The 18,759-nt window shown below is 56.5% G+C and overlaps 1 protein-coding gene and 1 long non-coding RNA gene across 2 annotated transcripts in view; one reads left to right on the top strand and one right to left on the bottom strand.

The window, feature by feature from the left end:
* Window positions 1–6,338: 6,338 nt before the first annotated feature.
* The window catches only part of SCUBE1 (signal peptide, CUB domain and EGF like domain containing 1), a 63,912-nt gene continuing 51,491 nt past the window's right edge, over window positions 6,339–18,759 (bottom strand). The window contains 8 exon segments of the mRNA XM_064283402.1: window positions 6,339–6,856; window positions 7,037–7,116; window positions 7,474–7,626; window positions 9,492–9,689; window positions 12,736–12,897; window positions 14,303–14,470; window positions 16,188–16,349; window positions 17,962–18,165. Coding sequence (XP_064139472.1) covers window positions 6,704–6,856; window positions 7,037–7,116; window positions 7,474–7,626; window positions 9,492–9,689; window positions 12,736–12,897; window positions 14,303–14,470; window positions 16,188–16,349; window positions 17,962–18,165 — 1,280 coding nt within the window. The 3' untranslated portion in view covers window positions 6,339–6,703.
* On the top strand, window positions 13,344–18,051 carry LOC135231153 (uncharacterized). Its single transcript, XR_010321668.1, has 3 exons — window positions 13,344–13,572; window positions 16,171–16,278; window positions 16,597–18,051. It is a non-coding gene; the product is annotated as an uncharacterized LOC135231153 (long non-coding RNA).

The following is an 18,759-nucleotide window of genomic DNA, read 5'->3' as shown; positions in this document are numbered from 1 at the left end:
TAGACAGACATACACAGACACACACACAGACACAGCAGATGCAGACTTGCACACAGACACACAGACATACAGCAGACACAGCTACAGCAGACACACAGCAGATGCAGACAGACATACAGATACACACCAATACACAAGCACACACAGCAGACACACAGAGACATACAGCAGACAGCCACACACAGACATGCACAAGTACAAACACACAGCAGACAAAGACACACAGACACACATACACAGAGACACAGCAGACACATGGAGACATACAGTAGACACACACACAGACACAGATACACACAAGTACCCACACAGCAGACACAGAGACAGACACACAGACCCACAGAGTAGACACACACACACACACATACAGCGGACACACAGAGACACACTGGGACACACAGTCACACACAGACCACACGCGCTGCATTGTGTATCATTTCGAGGTGTCCCGGATTCCCTGGGGCTTGCCGTGACCACGGCTCCCAGACGAAAGCCCCCTGTGGAGGTACATCTCTTGTTTCATAAATCAAGTCGGAGGAGAAATGGGATTGAAACACAGGGCTCGTACTTCCCCGCAGCTCACTGAGGAACACGTCTGTCCCTAAACTCGGGGGCCTCTGTCTCTCCACAGGCCGGTCGCAGCCTCTGCTCTGCTTCTCAGGAGAAGCTTGGAGCTCCTTCTTCACTTCTGCCCTCAGCACAGCCATGAAATTTCTTAAACTTTTTTTCCCTGGTCTGGATTCTGGTTGCCTTTTTCCCCTCAGGCATGGTCTTTGAGGAATAAGAGAAAGGAACAATATTTAGGTTCATTTCCTGTTTATTATTAAAGTGAGTCCACAAATGTTTAATTACATGCATACGTGGGAACGTGATCGAGAGAACATAACTGAAGATTCGAGGGGACTACAAGACAATTGTGGTTATACTGCTGTTTGTCACTCTCGTGGATGGAGTTCTCGCCCAGGCGCCTGGATACTACAGCGAGGGGGCCTGTCCCCACGCCAGGAGGGCGTGCCCAGGGCCCGTGTCCAGGGCAGCAGGCTCAGGGTCTGATCTCAGCGGCCTAAGAAGTTCCCTGCGGATCTATGGGGCCTCTCATGGGCAAACACACCAGGTCTCAGTTCTCTCTTTTCTCTTTTCTACTCCTCACAGCGCCACCTGCTGACTGACCAGTTGTATGTCACCCACCTGTGCTGCAGCCTGCAAGAGGGCTGATGGGAGGGGGACGGGGTCTGAGGGCAAGGCCCCTGGTAAAGCTGAGGGACGGTGGCTTCAGGTGGCGGGGCAGTTTCCACAGCAAGTAGTTTGTCCCCCAGTGAAGAAGGCACAGCCTGTCCTTTCTTTGACTCTTTTTAACGCTTATTGAGGAGGCAGGGCCCGCGTCACAAGAGTCAACAGCCACCCCCACCCCCCTTTACCCCTCCTCTCCCCACCCTGGACTCCCCAAGCACTGCCAGGGCCAACCAAGCTGTTTTCCAGTCTGTAAATCCGGTAGTCAACATTTTACGGAGAGACATTGCCTGCGCCGGAATTAGACAGGCTTGGGTTTGATTCCAGGAACCCCGGTGGTGCAGTGGTTAAGTGCTCAGTAGCTAACTGAAAGGTCGGCGGCTCAGACCCACCATCTGCTCCCCAGGAGAAGGATGTGGCAGTCTGCTTCTGTAAAGATTACAGCCTTGGGAGCCCTCTGGGGCAGTTCTACTCTGTCCTATAGGGTTTCTGTGAGTTGGAATCGACTTGACTGCAACGGGTATGGGGTTTGATTCTCGCTCTGTGAATCGCTGACCTTGCCTGATGCACGTCACTTGGCCTCCAGGAGTCTCAGTGTCCACATCTGGAAACTGGGACCGTCCCCCTTGCCAGGGTGGGGAGACGTTTACACATATGCAGGAGGATGAGGCACTGCGTGGAGCAAGCTTTTCCACCTTCACTTCTTCCTGCTGAGACTCAAGGGGTACGCACCATCTTGGGGGGGTCCGTCTGGTGGCCTCTGGGCCCCCGCTGTCTGGGTCATCAATGCAGGGCTGGGAGGTGGCGAGGTGCCATGCACAGGCTGGCAAAGGAGCCAGGTGGGATGAAGAGCAAGCTCCTGTCAGCCAGGGCTCAGGGCTGCTTCCTGGGTGGGTCTAGCAATCTGTGGGTGCTGTGTGGGCTGAGGTGCACGTGTGGTGGTATCGTGTCTCATGTATTGTGTCCCCTGCTTGTGGCTGGAACAGCATTGGCTTCACCTGTTGCCCTGGTCATGGGCTGGGTGCCTGATGGACGTCTTTGGGGAAGGAGAGGGGCCGTGATACAGATGTACTTTACCAGGCTGAACTTTCCATGCATGGAGTCGGAGACAAGAAAAAGTAAAATTCCCCCCTTAGTGTGTACCAAATCAGGGAGGGCGGAGGCCACGGACCTGGGTGTGGTGGTGGGCTGGCAGCGGGCTCCAGGACAGCAATCCGGGCTGGAGCCACCTGCCTGTGTGGCCCTCTGTGCCGGGAGCCTGGACTGTCTGCAGCTTCTCCTTCTGGACGCTCTGCCTCTCCTGCCTGCCGCCTGAGGGTCTGGGCTGTTCTCCCCACCCGAGCTCCTGAGATGGGGCCAGGGCGAGAGCCCTTCTCCTGAACCACCCCCCCCAACCCCGTCAGCGGAGATGCGGGGCTCTGCGTGCCCCCCAGGCCGACCTGTCTCCTCTTGATCTCTTTGACCAATGCCATTCCTCTGCCCCTGGCTGTACTCGCTCTTGGGGTCTGTGGTGGGGCACTGGTTCCCTTGTCCTTCTTGAAGTCTTGCATGCAGTCGGTGCTTCATAAATGTTTGCTAAATGACCTGACTGATTTCATTATCTTATTTTTCTGCTACGGGTGTCGTGGGGCTGGAATAAATTATTCAAACCCCAAAATGCGGAGGAAGCCCCTACTAGAGCTTCAGTTCCCTCCCACAGGCCAGGCCTCCTGCCCTGAGAACCTGCCTGGGGCTGGGACCCTGGGCTGCTTCCCTTGGAAGGAGTACCTGTGGGAGGACGGAGAGCGCTCAGGCAGGGACCGTGCTCATGAGAGCCCTTCACATCCAGCCTCCTTTGTCACTGTTGTCTGGGGGCTTTCTGGCCGGTGTTTCAGTTTTTCTTCATCTGCGTGTCTCAAACTAACAGGTGGCTGGAGGGAAAATGGCCAGGGCTGCCGCCTTGGGCCTGCGTGTCCCTAACCCTAACCCCGAGGTGGTGGTAGGGGGAGCCAGAGTTGAGGGGAAACATGCTCCCCACCACTGTCCAGTGAGGCCTGTTTTGGGGTGAGGGTGGAGAGGCGGGGGAGCTAAAAGGTGACTTTGCTGTTTTAGAAACCACCTGTGGGAGTACAAAGGTCAACCACACTAGAGCTGCAAGCTGTGAAAAAAGAAAGCCAATCCTGGTACCTGATGTGGTGCCTCCTCACTTCCTACCTCACACCTGTGACTGAGGGCTCGGCCGCGGACTAACCCTTAAATCGGATTCTTCTCTATTTCTCATGGAGTTTCTGGGAAGGTCCAGGTGAGGAGGCTGTGAGCTGGAGGCGGCTGTGGCCCCTCTACTCCCGGTCCCATGTGATCCCCTCCCCTGAGCCTTGGGTTCCCCATGCAGGCTCTCCAGCTGGTCCAGCAGCGCCATGCTCATCAAAACCTCAGGACCTTGGCCTGCCTTTCAGGCCTGGCCAGCTGGCCAAGCTTTTGCCCCCAGAAGCTTGTTCCTCTGCTCCCATCCTCTGGAACTGCGGTGTGGCTGCTGGGGAGGGAGGGTCAGCGCCAGGAAGAGGGCAGAACCCCAGGCAGGGGTCCAGGTGTCGGGGCACACTTAGCTCCCCACGTCCTGCTTCTCCTCAGACAGCTCCGGGAGACTCCTGAGCTCCCTGGCACCCTTCCTTTCCCAGACTTCCCGGATTCTCCAGCTTGGCACAGCGTTTGGATGTATCGTGGTGATCTTCTGTGGCTGTGCCACGTCCGCCCTGTTGCTGCCCACTTCTCCCTGCGTCCTCCTTGAGCAGGTAGAACCGCCACCCTTGTGGTGGTCAAGTGGCCACTGGCCTCTGCGTGGAAACACGGAAAAGCAGGCCTGTGATCCTGGGGGTTGATGTGTAGGGTCCCCCAAGCCCTCCTGTGTGGAGCTGATGTGGAGATTCTAAAGGAGGGGCCGCACCTGGACTTCAGGGGCCTGGGAGGGCCGGAAGGTGACTGCTTGGACAGCTGCCAGGTTTGGGTCTCTGGCCACCTAGCACTCCTGAGGGTGCACCCCTGAGGGGCTCCTGCATGGGACGAGAGCTACAAAGGGCTTCGCAGCGGGAGGAGGGTGAGGGGTCAAGCACCTGTCCTGCCCCCTGCATCCCTGAGCTCCTGCTGTGTGACACAGGGCCCATAGATTAGGGGTAAGTGGGTGGCAACCATCAGAAAACCACCCAGAGAACAGCAGAAGGAGCTCTGGCGAGGGCTCTCTTCTGTTCCTCTGCTTCTTTTCTTTCTTTTATTGTTGTAAAAATATAGATACCCCAAAATTTGCCAATTCAACATTCTTCGCATGTACAATTCAGTGAGACCGTTATCCACTCTGGTTTTGGAAAGGTTGAAAATAAACGCCTCAATCCAGCCCTGGCCAGTGTCCCTTCCCCTGCCCTTCCCCTGGGAAGCTGATGCTAGGGGCTCGTTCTGCGGGGCTCTTTCTCACTTCTGGGGGTGGCCGATGGCTTGGCAAAGAGAAGGCTCTGGCTGGGAATGGGGGCTGGCCTGCATGCACTGTGATGGCAGGTCAACAGCTGGCACTGACCGGTCCCCTGAGTGCAGAGGCCCCCAGTTGGAGGTGGGCTTGAGCAAAGGAGGCAGCTAATGAGCAAAGGAGGTGGCCAGGACTCAGCAGTTGCCAATGTGGGTGACGAGAGTGAGTAGTTCCTGAGCCCCAGGCCCTTCTCTGGACAATAAAATGTGTTATCGCCGGCCTTGTCACCGAGCCCTGAATCTGCAGAGACCTGGTGCTCGCCCTCAACCTTCACTGTACTTGGAGTGCCACGGAGGTTTCCCAGACTGCGGTCACTTCTGACTGGTCAGGTCGGGCCTGGAGGCGAGGGGCAGAAACAACCCAGAGCCATGTGAAGTGGGCGACTAGCATTCACCAACATTCTCCCTTGTTCCCTAGGGCTTTCAGTTCTGTTCACCTCAAAAATCTGGACCACTTCCTATTCGTGTTCCAGAGCATGTCCACGCAGTCTGGCCATTAGGTGAGGCCTCAGGACCCGGGAAGACCTGACTCCCCAGCATGGGGAGGTCTGAGCTATCTCCGTCTCAGTGCGGGGTCTGGCTGAGTGCAGCCTGGTCACATCCTCAGACTTCCCTCTTCCGAAGGAGAAAAAGCAGCTCTGTGAGGGTAGTGGTGCGGTGTAGCAGAAAGAAGGCTCCCGACAACTAGTCCCAGCTCTGCTTTGGTGACCTACTGTGACCCTGGGCCAGCCACCTGCCCTCTGGGCCTCCATTTTCCTCCTCCGTAAAGTCCAGGAGCGGGTCGGTTGCTTAATAAGGCTCCTCGTGGTCACGCTCACATAAGAAAGGCCTGGTTTCTCAAAGACTTGAAGGCACAAGAGGGACCCCAAGTGCTTGCTTGGGACCAGAACACAGGACCCCTTCTGCAGACTGTCGCTTGGCCCCCACATGTCCTAGGGAGGGGTTCAAGGGGAAGCTGCCTCACCCCAGGTCCCATCTGAGGGCCAGACCAGGCCCACACTCTCGCCATGCCTCGGAGCCCCATCTCCAAAGACGCTGCAGTCAAGAGCGTCCGAGGGCGGCCTGTGAGCACCCCAGTCCTGTGGGCTCCGCTTCGTGCAATCACCGGGGTCCAGCGTGTGGAGAAGCAGTTTAATCACGCAGGGTGGCTGTGACAGGTGTGACTGTCAATGGCTTGTGGAAGAAAAGGTGAGGTCACGATGAATATTTACAGTTACTAAAGGTAATTTTCCTAAGTTATCCACAAATAGAAGTATATATATATTTATATTTATATATATAGTGTGTAGTTAATTAGATGCTCTATCAAAGGAAAGCAAAAATCTACAGCTTCCTCCCCCTAGCTGCTGTTGCTGTCCATCACAGGGCCCTTCAGAGGCACACAGCGTGGCACCTGTGTCCTCTGCCTGTGGCCGGGGGAGTCTGGGGGTGTGGAGGCCCCTGCGGGCACCCACATCCATGGGTGCCTGTGGACAGAGCTGCTCCTCGGGCTGGCTCCTGTCACGTTTGGGATGCCAGCCCAGCCTCCCGGCCTCCAGGGGCCAGGTCAGTCACGGGCCTCTGGCTTCTGCGGCACAGGCAAAGGTCAAGTGCAATCCCGGCCCCAGGTGTGCGCTGCCCAGGCCCCTGCCCGCAAGGGCGCCCTCTAGTGCTGGCTTGGGAGAGTGCATCCCTGGTGCTCAGTGAAATGAACGGGTGGAGGGAGGGAGGAAGAAGCAATGTCCCCCATTCCACCCCACCCTAAGTGATGGATCTGAGGAGGGAAGCCTGCTGGCGTCTCGCCTGGGCTGGTTTTAGCCCTCTGCCAGCTGGTCCACTTTCCTGGAGGCCAAACGTCTTGGCTATTTCCCAAGGCAGCTTGGAGGGGCCCCCTGTCCCGGGGAGCCACCTTCAGCTTCTACTGGAGGGGGAAGGAATCTCAGGCAGCGGGCCCTCCCCCCTGGGTGCACCCTGGCCGTCCCCATGCGGGGCAGCGGGCAAGTTATTTGTAGGGCCGCAGGAACCGGGACACTTTGGAGCGTAGCAGTTTGATGAAGGACCGGGGAAACATCTCCTTGGACTCCTGGGCTGTGTACTTGAAGTAGTTCTGGGGGTGTGCCAGCACGTCAAAGAGGGCCTTGATCAGCTTCTTGTCCTGTGAGACACGGTGAGGGAGGCACTGCCTTTAACGTCCGGGGCCTGGGAGTGTCTGCCAGGCTGCTAAGAGGCCGGGCCGTCTTCCCCAGGTCTGCCTTCTCCTCTCCATCACCACCCTCCTTCCCATGTTTTTCTGGGAGGCGGGATACATGGATCCCCATCCAGTAAAGAAACTCACTTTCAAAATTTCCTGGTGATTCTCTGAGGCGTATAACCGTCCATCTCGAACAATATCTTCTATCAATTGCTGGTAATCCTCTGGGAAGAAAGGAAGGTGTGGGCTGGAGATCCCGCCTGCTTCCCACTCACCTTTAGCCTCTGCCCCTCCCTGGCTCCAGCCTCAGGATCAGGCTTAGGCCCAGTGCAGCTCTGCTTCTGTATCTGCAGTTCCCTCCACCCTGCAGCCTTGGAGTCTGGCTGCCCAGAAAACTGTTCAGCCTTCAAACCCTGTGTGGGCTGAAACCTGCAGACATCACCAACCGCTCCCTCATCCGTCCACTCTGTACCCCTTGCCTTTACATGCCTCATCTGCATCTGGTCTCCTACACAGGCTGGAGCTCCCTGAGGGGAGGGCTGGGCGCCTGGTGTGGCTGTGACAAGATGGTCCTGCCTTACCATCATAGGTGACGTAGGGCACTTGGAACCCTTTGCCGCTGTTGCCTTCATTGGATTTGAACTGGATCCAGAGCTTGCGGGAGCGGGAGGTGAAGGCGATGGGCCTCTCGTACGTCTGGCAGGTCTCATAGGTGGTGATAGACGTAGGGGAGGCTGTGGGATGCCGCGAGCTGAGCTGCCAGCGGATATGGAGCCCCTCACCTGGCCCCTGCCCTCCTGCTGCAGGCCACTGTCTCTCCCCATGGTCGGCCTCCCAGCCGCCACGTGAGATAAGGTTCCCCAAGTGCTCTAAGCTCTTGCATCTCGCGTTTGTTCCCTCTGCCTTAAATGTCTTTCTCACCTTCTCCTGCACAGTTCCTACTCATCCCTCTGAGAGCCGTTTCTGTGCCCCCTCCTTCAGGGAGCCTCCCTGACTGCTCCACCCTGTTCTGCCCTGCTCTGGTGAAGCCCCTGTCACAGTCCCTCTCTGTCAGACTGTCACTGTCTCCCTCCAGCTGCACGAGATCGGGGCTCATGCCTGCACCCAGAGCAGAGCTGAGCCAGAGCAGAGGCTCAGGGAAGGTGCAGGACACGAGCCAGCCGAGGTGTGCTGGGGCTGGGGGTCAGATCTGGGAAGGCCTCGGGTGGCCCACCTCCCCTTCTGTGAGCAAATGAAAGGGGTGAGTCCCCTGACCCTGGGGTGCCTGGGACTGGCCAAAGGTTGCCTGCCTCCTCCCTGCTCCCCGGGCAGCCTTCCTGAGGCAGCCTGGGCAGGAGAGGTGGCCTTCCAGAGAGAGTAGAGCTGGTGACAGGAACGGGTGGGGGGGATGCAGGGATTTGAACTGGTTCGTTCTTGTTTCAACCCCTGCTGAGAATTTGCTTGTCCACCACAGATACACTGAATCAGAAGTTTGACAAGATCCCGGGTGGTTCTTCTGTATGACAGATACATTTTGAGACCCACTGCTCTGCTAGTGGTTCTCAGAACTGGTCCCAACCAGCAGTATTAGCATCCATTGGGAACTTGTAGAAACGTAGATTCTCAGCAGGGGTACCGATTGGTTCAAAGCCCTGGAACGGTGATCCTGGACTGCTCTGACCTGCTGTGTGACCCTGGGCAGGAGCTTGCCCTCTCTGGTCTATCCTCCTGTTTGCACATTGGATGTTCCAGCTCATGGGCTACTCTGAGGTCATACCCGACATGGCAAGAAGAAGGCCACGCCTGCCGGGTACCGGGCTCTGAGACCTATCCCGAGACGAGGGGCTAGATGAGCACTGTGACTTTGTGTGTGCGTGTTCCTTGCCTTCTTCCTCTGACATTGACTTGGAGCTCCCTACCGGCCCCACAGCCCTGCAACAGCAGTGAGGTCCCCACGGCCCAGGGCACTGTTGGGGTCTGACCAGGTCCCTGAGGCAACTCAGGTGCTTCCCCATTTTTCTGGCTGCCATAGGTCTGTGGGTGCACACCTGCCTGCAGGTACATGTGGGCGTGGCTGCTGCTGTCACTTTATATCCCTCCCTCATCTGCAGCCTCACAGGGAGTCCCCGATGAAGGGGGTGACGAGCCAGAAGTCTGGGGTTCAAGGAGGGGAAGGGACTGGCAGTAATGGGGAGAGTCTGGGACAATCTGATCCTGGGGAATCTGGTGTGTACATGGGTGGGCTGGGCCCTCATACCCCCAAGCCTCGGGGAAGGGGAGAAGGCCCTGTGGCATTGGGGTTATTCCTGGGGGTTGTGCTAGGGATGGGGGTCAGGGACAGTGGGGGCGGCTCTGCAGCTGGTAGGACGACCAGGATGAGAGGCTGGGTGTGGCCAGTTGAGCCCTGACTGGGCACTGACCCCATGCTTGGGGTGCCCCTGAGCTTTCAGGACCTTTCTGCAGAGCTCCGAGAAGCCCAGCTTTCTGGAATCACGCACGGTAAGCCCTGGATTACCCGGCGTGGTGACTTGCCCCCTCTGAGTTCAGGGGACAACCAGGAGGGATGGGAGGCCGAGGCCATGCCTGGCTCTGCCCTCCCCTCCCCCTGCCTGGCACGCACCGCTCTTCCTCATGACGAGCACGTCTCCACACTCGTCCTCGATGGGCAGGAAGATCTCGGGGACCACGATGAGGATCCGGCGCTTGGGAGGCGGTGAGATGTACCACACGCACTCAGCATTGGCCGGGTAGTCACCAGGGTAGTTGGGGGACTCGATGTAGCCCGTGTAGTCGCCAAGTTCGCCCCCGCAGTGCTGGTCTGTAGGCAGTGGGGCGCGCGGGCTGGTCAGGGCAGGCTCTCCTGTGTGCTCCTTGGCCTGTCTCCACCTGGGCCCCCGTCTGGGCCCTCAGAGGCCCTGACAGTGGAAGCCAGCCAGGCCTGAGCCAGCCTCCTCCTGGCCTCTCAGTGGAAGCACAGGCCCCCCATCCCTCCGCTTGCTCTCTGAGCGCCTCCTTCTCACTGGGCACCTCTGCCTGACTGAGGCCCATCCTCCGTCTGTAGCTGAGCCTTGCCCAGGCATCCCTCCTGGGTCCCCCAGCCTCTGGCAGGCCCTCTCGCTGCCCCTGTGGGCTGTCTGCCCCCACCTGCCCCTTGCCTGAACTCGGGTCTCAGCCAAGTCTCGAGTGTGAAAACCCAAGTGAACCCCACTGACCCTTTCTCCTCGTTTATTCCTCTGCCCACTCAGTTACTCAACATTTTCTGGAACCAGCTAGGTGCCAGGCAGGCCCTCCCACCCCCCGACTACGAAAGGCAGGAAGGGACATAAAGGGAAAAAGCAACAACTGAGCAACACAGTAAGAAAAACTGAGGAGAAAACCGTCTTCTTCCCACTGCCTCGCCTCTGAGGCCAAATGTGACGTTTTTATGAGATTAGGAGGCCTAGTGGTGCAGTGGTTAAGAGCTACGGCGAGAAACTACAGCTGCTAACCAAAAGGTCAGCAGTTCGAATCTACCAGCTGCTCCTTGGAAACCCTAAGGGGCAGTTCTACTCTGTCCTATAGGGTCGCTAGGAGTCGGAATCAACGTGACGGCAATGGGTTAGTCTTAAACTTACAAATGAAATCATCTTAGGTCTGCAAAGAGAATTGAAGGCAAGTATTGGATGTATGTAATTTCCCCACAAGTCTTCATTTTAAAACCCTCTTCTCACTTCAAGATTCCTGGGAAATGTTTCATTTCTGCTTTTAGCGTTCTAACAGCTCTCCTCCCATCTGGCTTCCCGTTATCTACTCGTTGTTATTAGGCGCCATAGAGTTGATTCTGACTCATAGTGACACCATGTGACAGTGAAGAACTGCCCCACAGGGTTTTCAAGGCTGTAATCTTTATAGGGGCAGGTTTCCAAGTCTTTCTTCCACAGAGCTACTGGCTGGATTTGAACTGCTAACCTTTTGGTTAGCAACCGAGCCCTTAACTGCTGCACCACCAGGGCTCCTTTTTAGAACATTGAAAACCATGTACCTACTGAGCACCACCGCTGAGTTTGCTCTTCTAACCCAGGAACACAGAGAAGTGGGGGGCACGTGCTCAGCCCAGGACAGCCCTGGACACAGGGGACCGACTCCCAGTTCCTGGATTAAGTTCTTTTCATTAAGTCCAGGCTGTCCCAAATATCACCAGGAACCCAGGAAAGGGATAACTGAGTGGATGAAAATTAATAGTTGTTAGGTGCCATCGAGTTGGTTCCGACTCATAGTGACCCCAGGTACAACAGAACGAAACACTGCCCAGTCCTGTGCCATCCTCACGATCATTATGCTTGAGCCCGCTGTGTCAATCCATCTCGTCGAGGGTCTTCCTCTTTTTCGCTGACCCTCTACTTTACCAAGCGTGGTGTCCTTCTCCAGGGACTGATTCCTCCTGACACCATGTCCAAAGTATGTGAGACGAAGTGTCGCCATCGTTGCTTCTAAGGAGCACTCTGACTGTATTTCTTCCAAGATAGATTTGTTCGTTCTTTTGGCAGTCCATGGTGTATTCAGTATTCTTTGCCAACACCATAATTCAAAGGCATCAGTTCTTCTTTGGTTTTCTTTATTCACTGTCCAGCTTTCACATGCATGTGATGTGATTGAAAATACCATGGCTTGGGTCAGGCGCACCTTAGTCTTCAAGGTGACATCTTTGCTCTTCAACACTTTAAAAAGGTCCTTTGCAGCAGATTTGCCCAATGCAATGCGTCGATTGATTTCCTGACTATTGCTTCCATGGGTGTTGATTGTGGATCCAAGTAAAATGAAATCCTTGACAACTTCAATCTTTTCTCCGTTTATCATGATGTTGCTCATCGGTCCAGTTGTGAGGATTTTTGTTTTCTTTATGTTGAGGTGTAATCCATACTGAAGGCTGTGGTCTTTGGTCTCCATTACTAAGTGGTTCAAGTCCTCTTCACTTTCAGCAAGCAAGGTTGTGTCATTCACATAACGCGGGTTGTTAATGAGTCTTCCTCCAATCTTGATGCCCTGTTCTTCTTCATATAGTCCAGCTTCTCGGATTATTTGCTCAGCATACAGATTGAATAGGCATGGTGAAAGGATACAACCCTGATACACACCTTTCCTGACTTTAAACCACGCAGTATCCCCTTGTTCTGTTGGAGTGACTGCCTCTTGATCTATGTACAGGTTCCGCATGAACACAATTAAGTGTTCTGGAATTCCCATTCTTTGCAGTGTTATCCATAATTTGTTATGATCCACACAGTCGAAGGCCTTTGCATAGTCAACAAAACTGAAAGTATGCCCTAAAGAACTTTGAAAAATGAATAAAAAATACCCAAAGTGAGCACAGCAGCCAACACCCTCTTTGGTATGCCCGAGTGACTTGCTACCCAAGAACTAGGGATATTCTCTCCTTTGCTGTCCAGGCTGCCTTTGGCTAAGCTCAGCTGCTTAGTCAGCCTTGCTTCCTCGTTGCCCCCCACACCTGTACACACTCATCAGACGCCTCCCAGGTGCTCTAGGTTGTCGTCTTGTTCCCACTGTGTGCGCCTGCATGAGCCCAGGCCTGGTGCTCAGCGGCCTCGCCCCAGCCTTCCGCTCCCACGCCCCTCCCCCTGAAGGAGTCCAGAGCAGGCCTGGCCTGGCCAAGAGGCTCAGTGGTGTCTGTGTGGGACTGGGATGGATGGAGTTGCCACCAGTAGGAGAGCCACACCCTTCCAGGGACAGGCCTCAGGTAGCACTGGGCTGTCAGGCTCACGGTGGGTGTGGGCTCCAGGGTGTCTGCTGAGTGGATGTGACTGGCAGGGAGGTCAGATTCTGCCCCGGCCCCTCCCCGCCCCACTGTGGGCAAGAGCAGCACCTACTTTTGCAGTGGGTGACGTTGGTGGAGCCATCGAAGTCGGTGCTGGTGTTGCCAGGACAGGTGATGCAGTGGTTCTGGCCAAACTCGGGCTGGTAGGTGCCGACGGGGCAGCGTATGCAGCGGTGGGTGCTGGTGTTGTAGTGGTGGCCGGGTGAGCAGTGCACTGCGGTGGAGGGGGGTACAGTGGGAACAAGTTGGGGGACCACCTCCCCAGGGACTCTGTGCCCCTGGGTCTGTCTCGGCTTGGAGTTCCCGGCCCTTCCCCACTGGCCTGTGACTCCTGCCACTGCCAATCCAGCACACAGCCTGTCCCCTAGCCCCCTGGCCCCGTCACCCCTTTGCACCTTCACCCCTTCGCCCAATATGACCTGAGTGCTGCCATGGGGACCCAGCAGTGAGAGAGACAGACACATTGTGGATCCAGGTGCCCTGGGAGAGGTTGTCTGAGGTGGTGATAAGTGGTGCACCGGTGGTGGTAAGAGGCGGGTGTGGAGGAGTTTTGAGAAGAGCCCTCAGGAGCGAGGGAGCTGGCCCCAGGCTGGCTGAGGGCAGGGAGGGAAAGCACAGGCCCTGGCTGGGGCGGGTGGTTTCAGGAGCAGGAGAGAGACAGCTGGAGCTGGGGCGAGGGTCCAGGCCGGCAGGAGGCAGAGGCCATAGGCAAGGTGGCGCAGGGCCGAAGGGAGGACTGTGCTTTCTTCTGGACGAGAGGCTACATCTGCCTTTCCTTCTTGCAGGCCCCCCTGTGAGTGGCTGCGAGGGGAAGCAGGCTGGGTGGAGGACCCCGTCACATGGTCCAGTGGAAGATGGTGTGGCCTGGGTCAGGGCAGCGGTGAGAGTGGTAAGATGTCCCTGAAATCTGGATCTGTTTAGAAGGTGGGGCTGACAGGGGCTGCTGACAGACTGCAGGGGGGGTGAGAAAGAAAGAGGGTCAGGGTGACCCCGAGATTTCTGGTCGGAACAATTGGCAGGATTGGGACTGGGGGTAGGCGTGGACAGAGGTCAGAGAGTAGGCATGGGGACAGGGGGGTAGGGGTGGGGATGTCTTGCCACCACCCTTCAAGACGTGGTTTTAATGCCTCCAGTTCTGAGATGCCGTCCTCAAGTGCCCTGACCCAGCTGGCAGCTCCCGTGTGGTGCTCCCCGCCACCTCTTCCTCTCCATTCCCAGCCCCTTCTGGGCGGCTCCCTGTTGTCCCTTCCTATGGTGTGATACTGTGCTGTCACCAATGTCCCCCACCTGACACTCTAGGCTCCTTCTCTGGGAAGGCCCTCCTCGGAGGTTAGCCAAGGGAGTAAATGAGAGGTATTCCAGGACCGGTCCTCACTGTGTGTGTGTGCGTGTGTGATGTGTGTGAGTGTGTGTGTGAGTGAGTGTATGTGTGAGAGTGAGTTGGTGTGTGTGTGAGAGCTTGTGTGAATGTCTGAGTGTGAGTTGGTGTGCAAGAGTGTATGAGTGTATTGTGTTAGTGCATGTGTGAGTGTGAGCTGGTACATGTGACGGTGTGTGAGCATGCGTGAGTGTGTGAGCACATGTGTGTGCACGCACACAGAAGAATGCAGTGTGCTCACCTCTGGTCTCACAGTCCTGGAAGGAGGTGGCGCTCTCGAGCTTGGTGAGCAGCCCCCCTCCGCAGGGGAAGCAGCCGGTGCGTCCAGGCTCAGGCTGGTACGTGCCCAGGGGGCAGGCCTGGCAGGGCTTGAAGCCGTCTGTGGAGAAGAAGCCGGCAGAGCACTGGCCTGGAAGTCAGAGGTCATGGCTCAGGCCCGCAGGGGAGGACGTGCAGTCACCAAGGCTGTGGGGGCCCAGGCCTGCTCTCAGCCCTGGCCTGTCCCTGGAGAAGGCACAGAGGCGGCCAGGGCTGGGGGACACTGGCCTAGGTGGCAGGAGGCCTGGCCCCCCAGTTGGGATACTGCCTTAGCCAAGCCTGGCTTTCTGTCTCCCACCAGCTGGAAGGGCCTCAGACGAGGCCTTGCTGCTGTGCCAGGACGCGCAGACCCCGTGGAGTGTAAGGGCATTTAGAGGGGCTCTCCACAGGGGGCAGGCCACACATGTGTCTTCACAGGGGGTCCCGGGGCAGCTGAGGCTGGCCCAGGGCTGACCACTGCCCTGTCCATTTGCAGGGCTAGCTCAGAGCAGAGGGAGGAGGGCCTGTGAGGCCCCCAAGGGCATGGCTGGGGCAAAGGGACAGGGCAACAGCACAGCCGGTTTCAGCTCCACATAAACAACGTTCTAACATTCTAGCGGAAGGTTAGGATGCAGAGGGTGCTCTGATGCCGAGTGAGGGGTGTGCTTTGTGCTCTCGTGGCCCAGACCCTGAATTCTGGGCTTCTAAAGTGGTTAAGAGTTCAGTTGCTAACCAGAAGGTTGGCAGTTTGAATCCGCCAGGCGCTCCTTGGAAACTCTATGGAGCAGTTCCACTCTGTCCTATAGGGTTGCTGTGAGTTGGAATCGACTCAATGGGGATGGGTTTGGTTTTTTTGGAACCATGATGATGCTCCCACCAGTGGCCACCCTGTGCTTTCCATGGTCACCATTCCTCCCTGGGGTGGAGGCCACACTCCTTGCGAGGGTGTGGGCCAGGGGTCACCCGCCAGCCTGCAGAGTCTCAGGACTGGGCTCTGATCTCTTCTGTCAGAGAGCAGGGCAGGGGGCAGATCCTGTAGAAGTCCCCACTGCCCTAAGGACCCACCCCGCCCTCACAGGTGCCCGCATTCCTCAGGATGGTGAGCTTCGTCCCATCCGCTCCCTTGGGTGATGCCACAGAGTGCAAGGAGGAAGGCTGATGAGGTGGCTATGCACCCATTTCACAGATCAGGTGAAGCAAGACAGGAAAAGCTCTTTGCAAACCAAATTGTGCTCGGTGAAGTGAAAAGGGATTTGCAACCCCCCCTACAGGACAAACTGTAAAGCTCTTTGTGTCCAGCAGAGTTCTTGCCCAAGTACACTGCATACTCCACGAACCAATTTGAAGATGATGGTGTGCTCCATAAAATGTAAAATGTGTGGTCAACCAGAAGGCATGTGTGCACCTCTGTTATCTACCGCCAGTTACCTGTGAACGAGAGTACTTGTACACTGGAAGATCCTTTCCAACCTGCACGGTGTGACTTTTACAAGTCCTCTAAATGAATACAGTGCTGTGTTAACTAGTGCATGGTGACCTGTGTGTGTGCGTGTGCGCGTGTGTGTGTGCGCGTGTGGGGGGGCTTTGGCAGCTATGGTATACTAACTGCAGTGTCCTCTGAGCCACACGGGGGGCTTTGGTATCTGTCATGTACTCTAAAAGCAGTGGTTGCACTGAGCTTGTGAGATGCTTTGGGAACAGCAAAGAGCTTCACCAAATACAACGTGCTACAATCATGTGGGGCACCTGGGCCTTTGCTTTGGGGGCCTCAGTGGAGACGGCAGCCCCAACCCCCCTCTCGCCTTTTTCCAGGGTGGGCCCACACTCGCCTCCACACTCGGACACGTTGCGGGCACCTGGCAGGCCAAGCCCGTGGTTGCTGGGGCACGGCGTGCAGCTGAGCTGGCCGTCCACGTCCTGGTAGGTCCCCGGTGTGCAGGGCATGCACTGGCTGTGCTCGCCACCAAAGTAGGTGCCAGGCTCACAGCTCACTGCAGAGGCAGAGGGAAGGGGTGTTGGGGGGCGGAGAATGGGGGCCGGGCATTCTGTCTGCTGGGTGCCACAGCCTGGGGCTCTGGTACAGCTATGGTGCAGGCCTCATTCCTGGTGCTTAGAGGGCACAGATAGGCCCCAGGCCTGTCCCAGAAGAGTCAGGACTAGGAACCAGGCTGCAGACACCTGTGAGCACCCTGGAGGCCTGACCCTGGTCTCTTCCCTCTTCTCTGCTGCCCTTCTCAGGGTCCTCCAAGAACCTCTGCCTCAGCCAGTGCTCCTTGGGGCTCTACCTGGACTTCTGTTCTCGCTCTGGTGATGCCAGACATGGACAGCTTCCCATCCTGCCTCCAGCCCCAACCTCCCGGCCTGTCTATCAAACTGCCTCCTGGGTGTCTCCACCTGGCATTCCACAGTCAACTCATCCAGAACTGAGCCGACTTTCCTCCCCTCTCCTCCTCTCCCTTTCCACCCGAGGACACGGACAGTATGGGGAGGCCTGGGAGGCACACAGAGGCATGGGCAGAAGGGCCTGGTGGTTAAGGGAGCGAGGCCATAAGGGGATTGATTGGGGTGGGGGGCTGAAGAGAGAGTCATTTGTGCTTGGGAGACCGGTTACATTGAGCAAATAAGTAAATGGATGAGTAAACAAGTAAACTTAGTGAGCAAGTAAGTAAGCTTACTGAGTAAGTAAATTATGGAGAAAGGGAGCAAAATTTCTCACTGCTGGAGAAAATATTTACAAACATGTTTTGGGGATGGTTACAAAGAACCCTGAGGTATTGAATTGGAATTGGGGGTACTGATGTGAACTCATGGTTTTGCAACACACACAGCTATAGAAAGAACATAGATGGATATGTGCGTGTGCCTGTGCGTATACACAGATCTGTATGTACATTTCTTAGCTCTGTCCACTGACAGTCCTAGAAGCAATGATAGCTCAGTAGCAATGAGCACCCAGAGCACCCAGATATTGGTGTCTACATACCATCCTCTTTTAAAAGGACCCGGGGCCCTTGGAAATCTGGCAGATTCCAGGGCCTGGGGCAGGGAAAGTATAAGTTGAGTCTGAAACATCTTGTAGTGCCAGAAAACAAGGAAATCTTCAACGAATGATGGGGACATGTCAAAAGGACACAGGAAGCCAGCTTGTTGGGGAGGCCAATGGCTAAATCAGGGACAAGCTGGGCATCAAACTAATAGGAATGGTTCATAACCCAATCCGTATAAGAGGAATTGGCTGACATACCTCTTCCTTTGGGAAACCTCCTCCAACCACAGCCCACCCTGGGCAGGAGGCCGCTCATGCCCCTCACCCCACCCCCCACCGTGGCCTTATCACCCTGCAGCCTCTCATATGAAAAACGCAGCCAGAGAGCCCTGCCCAGGGCCTGATGCCAGGAGTAGCTCTCCGAAGGGCAGCTCTTGCTATGAGTACTTCTGTTCTTCTCTCTGGTGGGCCTTTCTCATGCCCGCGTGTCTTTCTGTCCCCTCCCCACATGTCTGTCTTCCCTGTGTGCCCACTGCTGCTCACCTGGGTACATGTGGAAGGAAGGACAGACAACATTTGCCAAGTCCACCTTGGAGTGGCCATGGGCAGGGACTTACCACACTTGCCATCCTGTGGCACCTGGCCTGTGCTGCACGCCCCCTGCCCCTCCATGGCCTTGGCCGGCCGCTGAGCCACTTCGTACTCAGTATCTGAGACCTGGACATAGAACTGCTGCCGGCTGATGGATTTTCGGAGGGTCTTGATGGCTGCCTGCAGGCTTTGCTCTGCTCGCTTCCGCAGGCAGTCCGCCTTACAGGTGTCTGCGGGGGCGGGGGAGGCCGAAAGAGTAACCACAGGCATGACAGCCCCAACCCTGCTAGGAATGGCCACTCATGGAGAACGTCCCTGTGCCTGGCCTGGCTGGGCCTCCACTGGTTACCTCACCCCATCCTCACAGCAACCCCAGGGTGAGGGGCCACTGCCATGCCCATCTGACAGATGAGGAGACTAAGACTTGGAGAGGTGTGACCTGAGGGCTGAGTATACACCCAGGCCTCTGCCCACCACATCACATCATCTTCCTGGGGCACAACCCACTGAGCAGGGACTTCTCCCAACCACTCTGACACTGCTCTGAGGAAGATGTCCAGCTTTCTGGCTGGAACCCTAAGCCTCTCACAGTCTGGCTCCTGTCTGCCTTGCCAACCTCAAGCCCCAACACTCTGACCTCACTGTCAACTCCACTTTCAGCCATGCTGCCCCAGTCACTGTTCCCTGACCTCTGTGCCTTCGTGCATGCTATTTCCTCTGCTTGAATGTCATTCCCTGCCATCTTCTCCACCCGATGAACTTTGACTTCAAGCCCTGATTCAAGGGGCGCCTCTTCTGGGAAGTCTTCCCCGGCCCTATGCTGG

The sequence above is a fragment of the Loxodonta africana genome, chromosome 4 (assembly GCF_030014295.1).
Source record: "Loxodonta africana isolate mLoxAfr1 chromosome 4, mLoxAfr1.hap2, whole genome shotgun sequence".
Lineage (NCBI taxonomy): Eukaryota > Metazoa > Chordata > Mammalia > Proboscidea > Elephantidae > Loxodonta > Loxodonta africana.
Note: the sequence above shows the minus strand (reverse complement) of the source record. Positions and strands in the feature narration are given on the sequence as shown.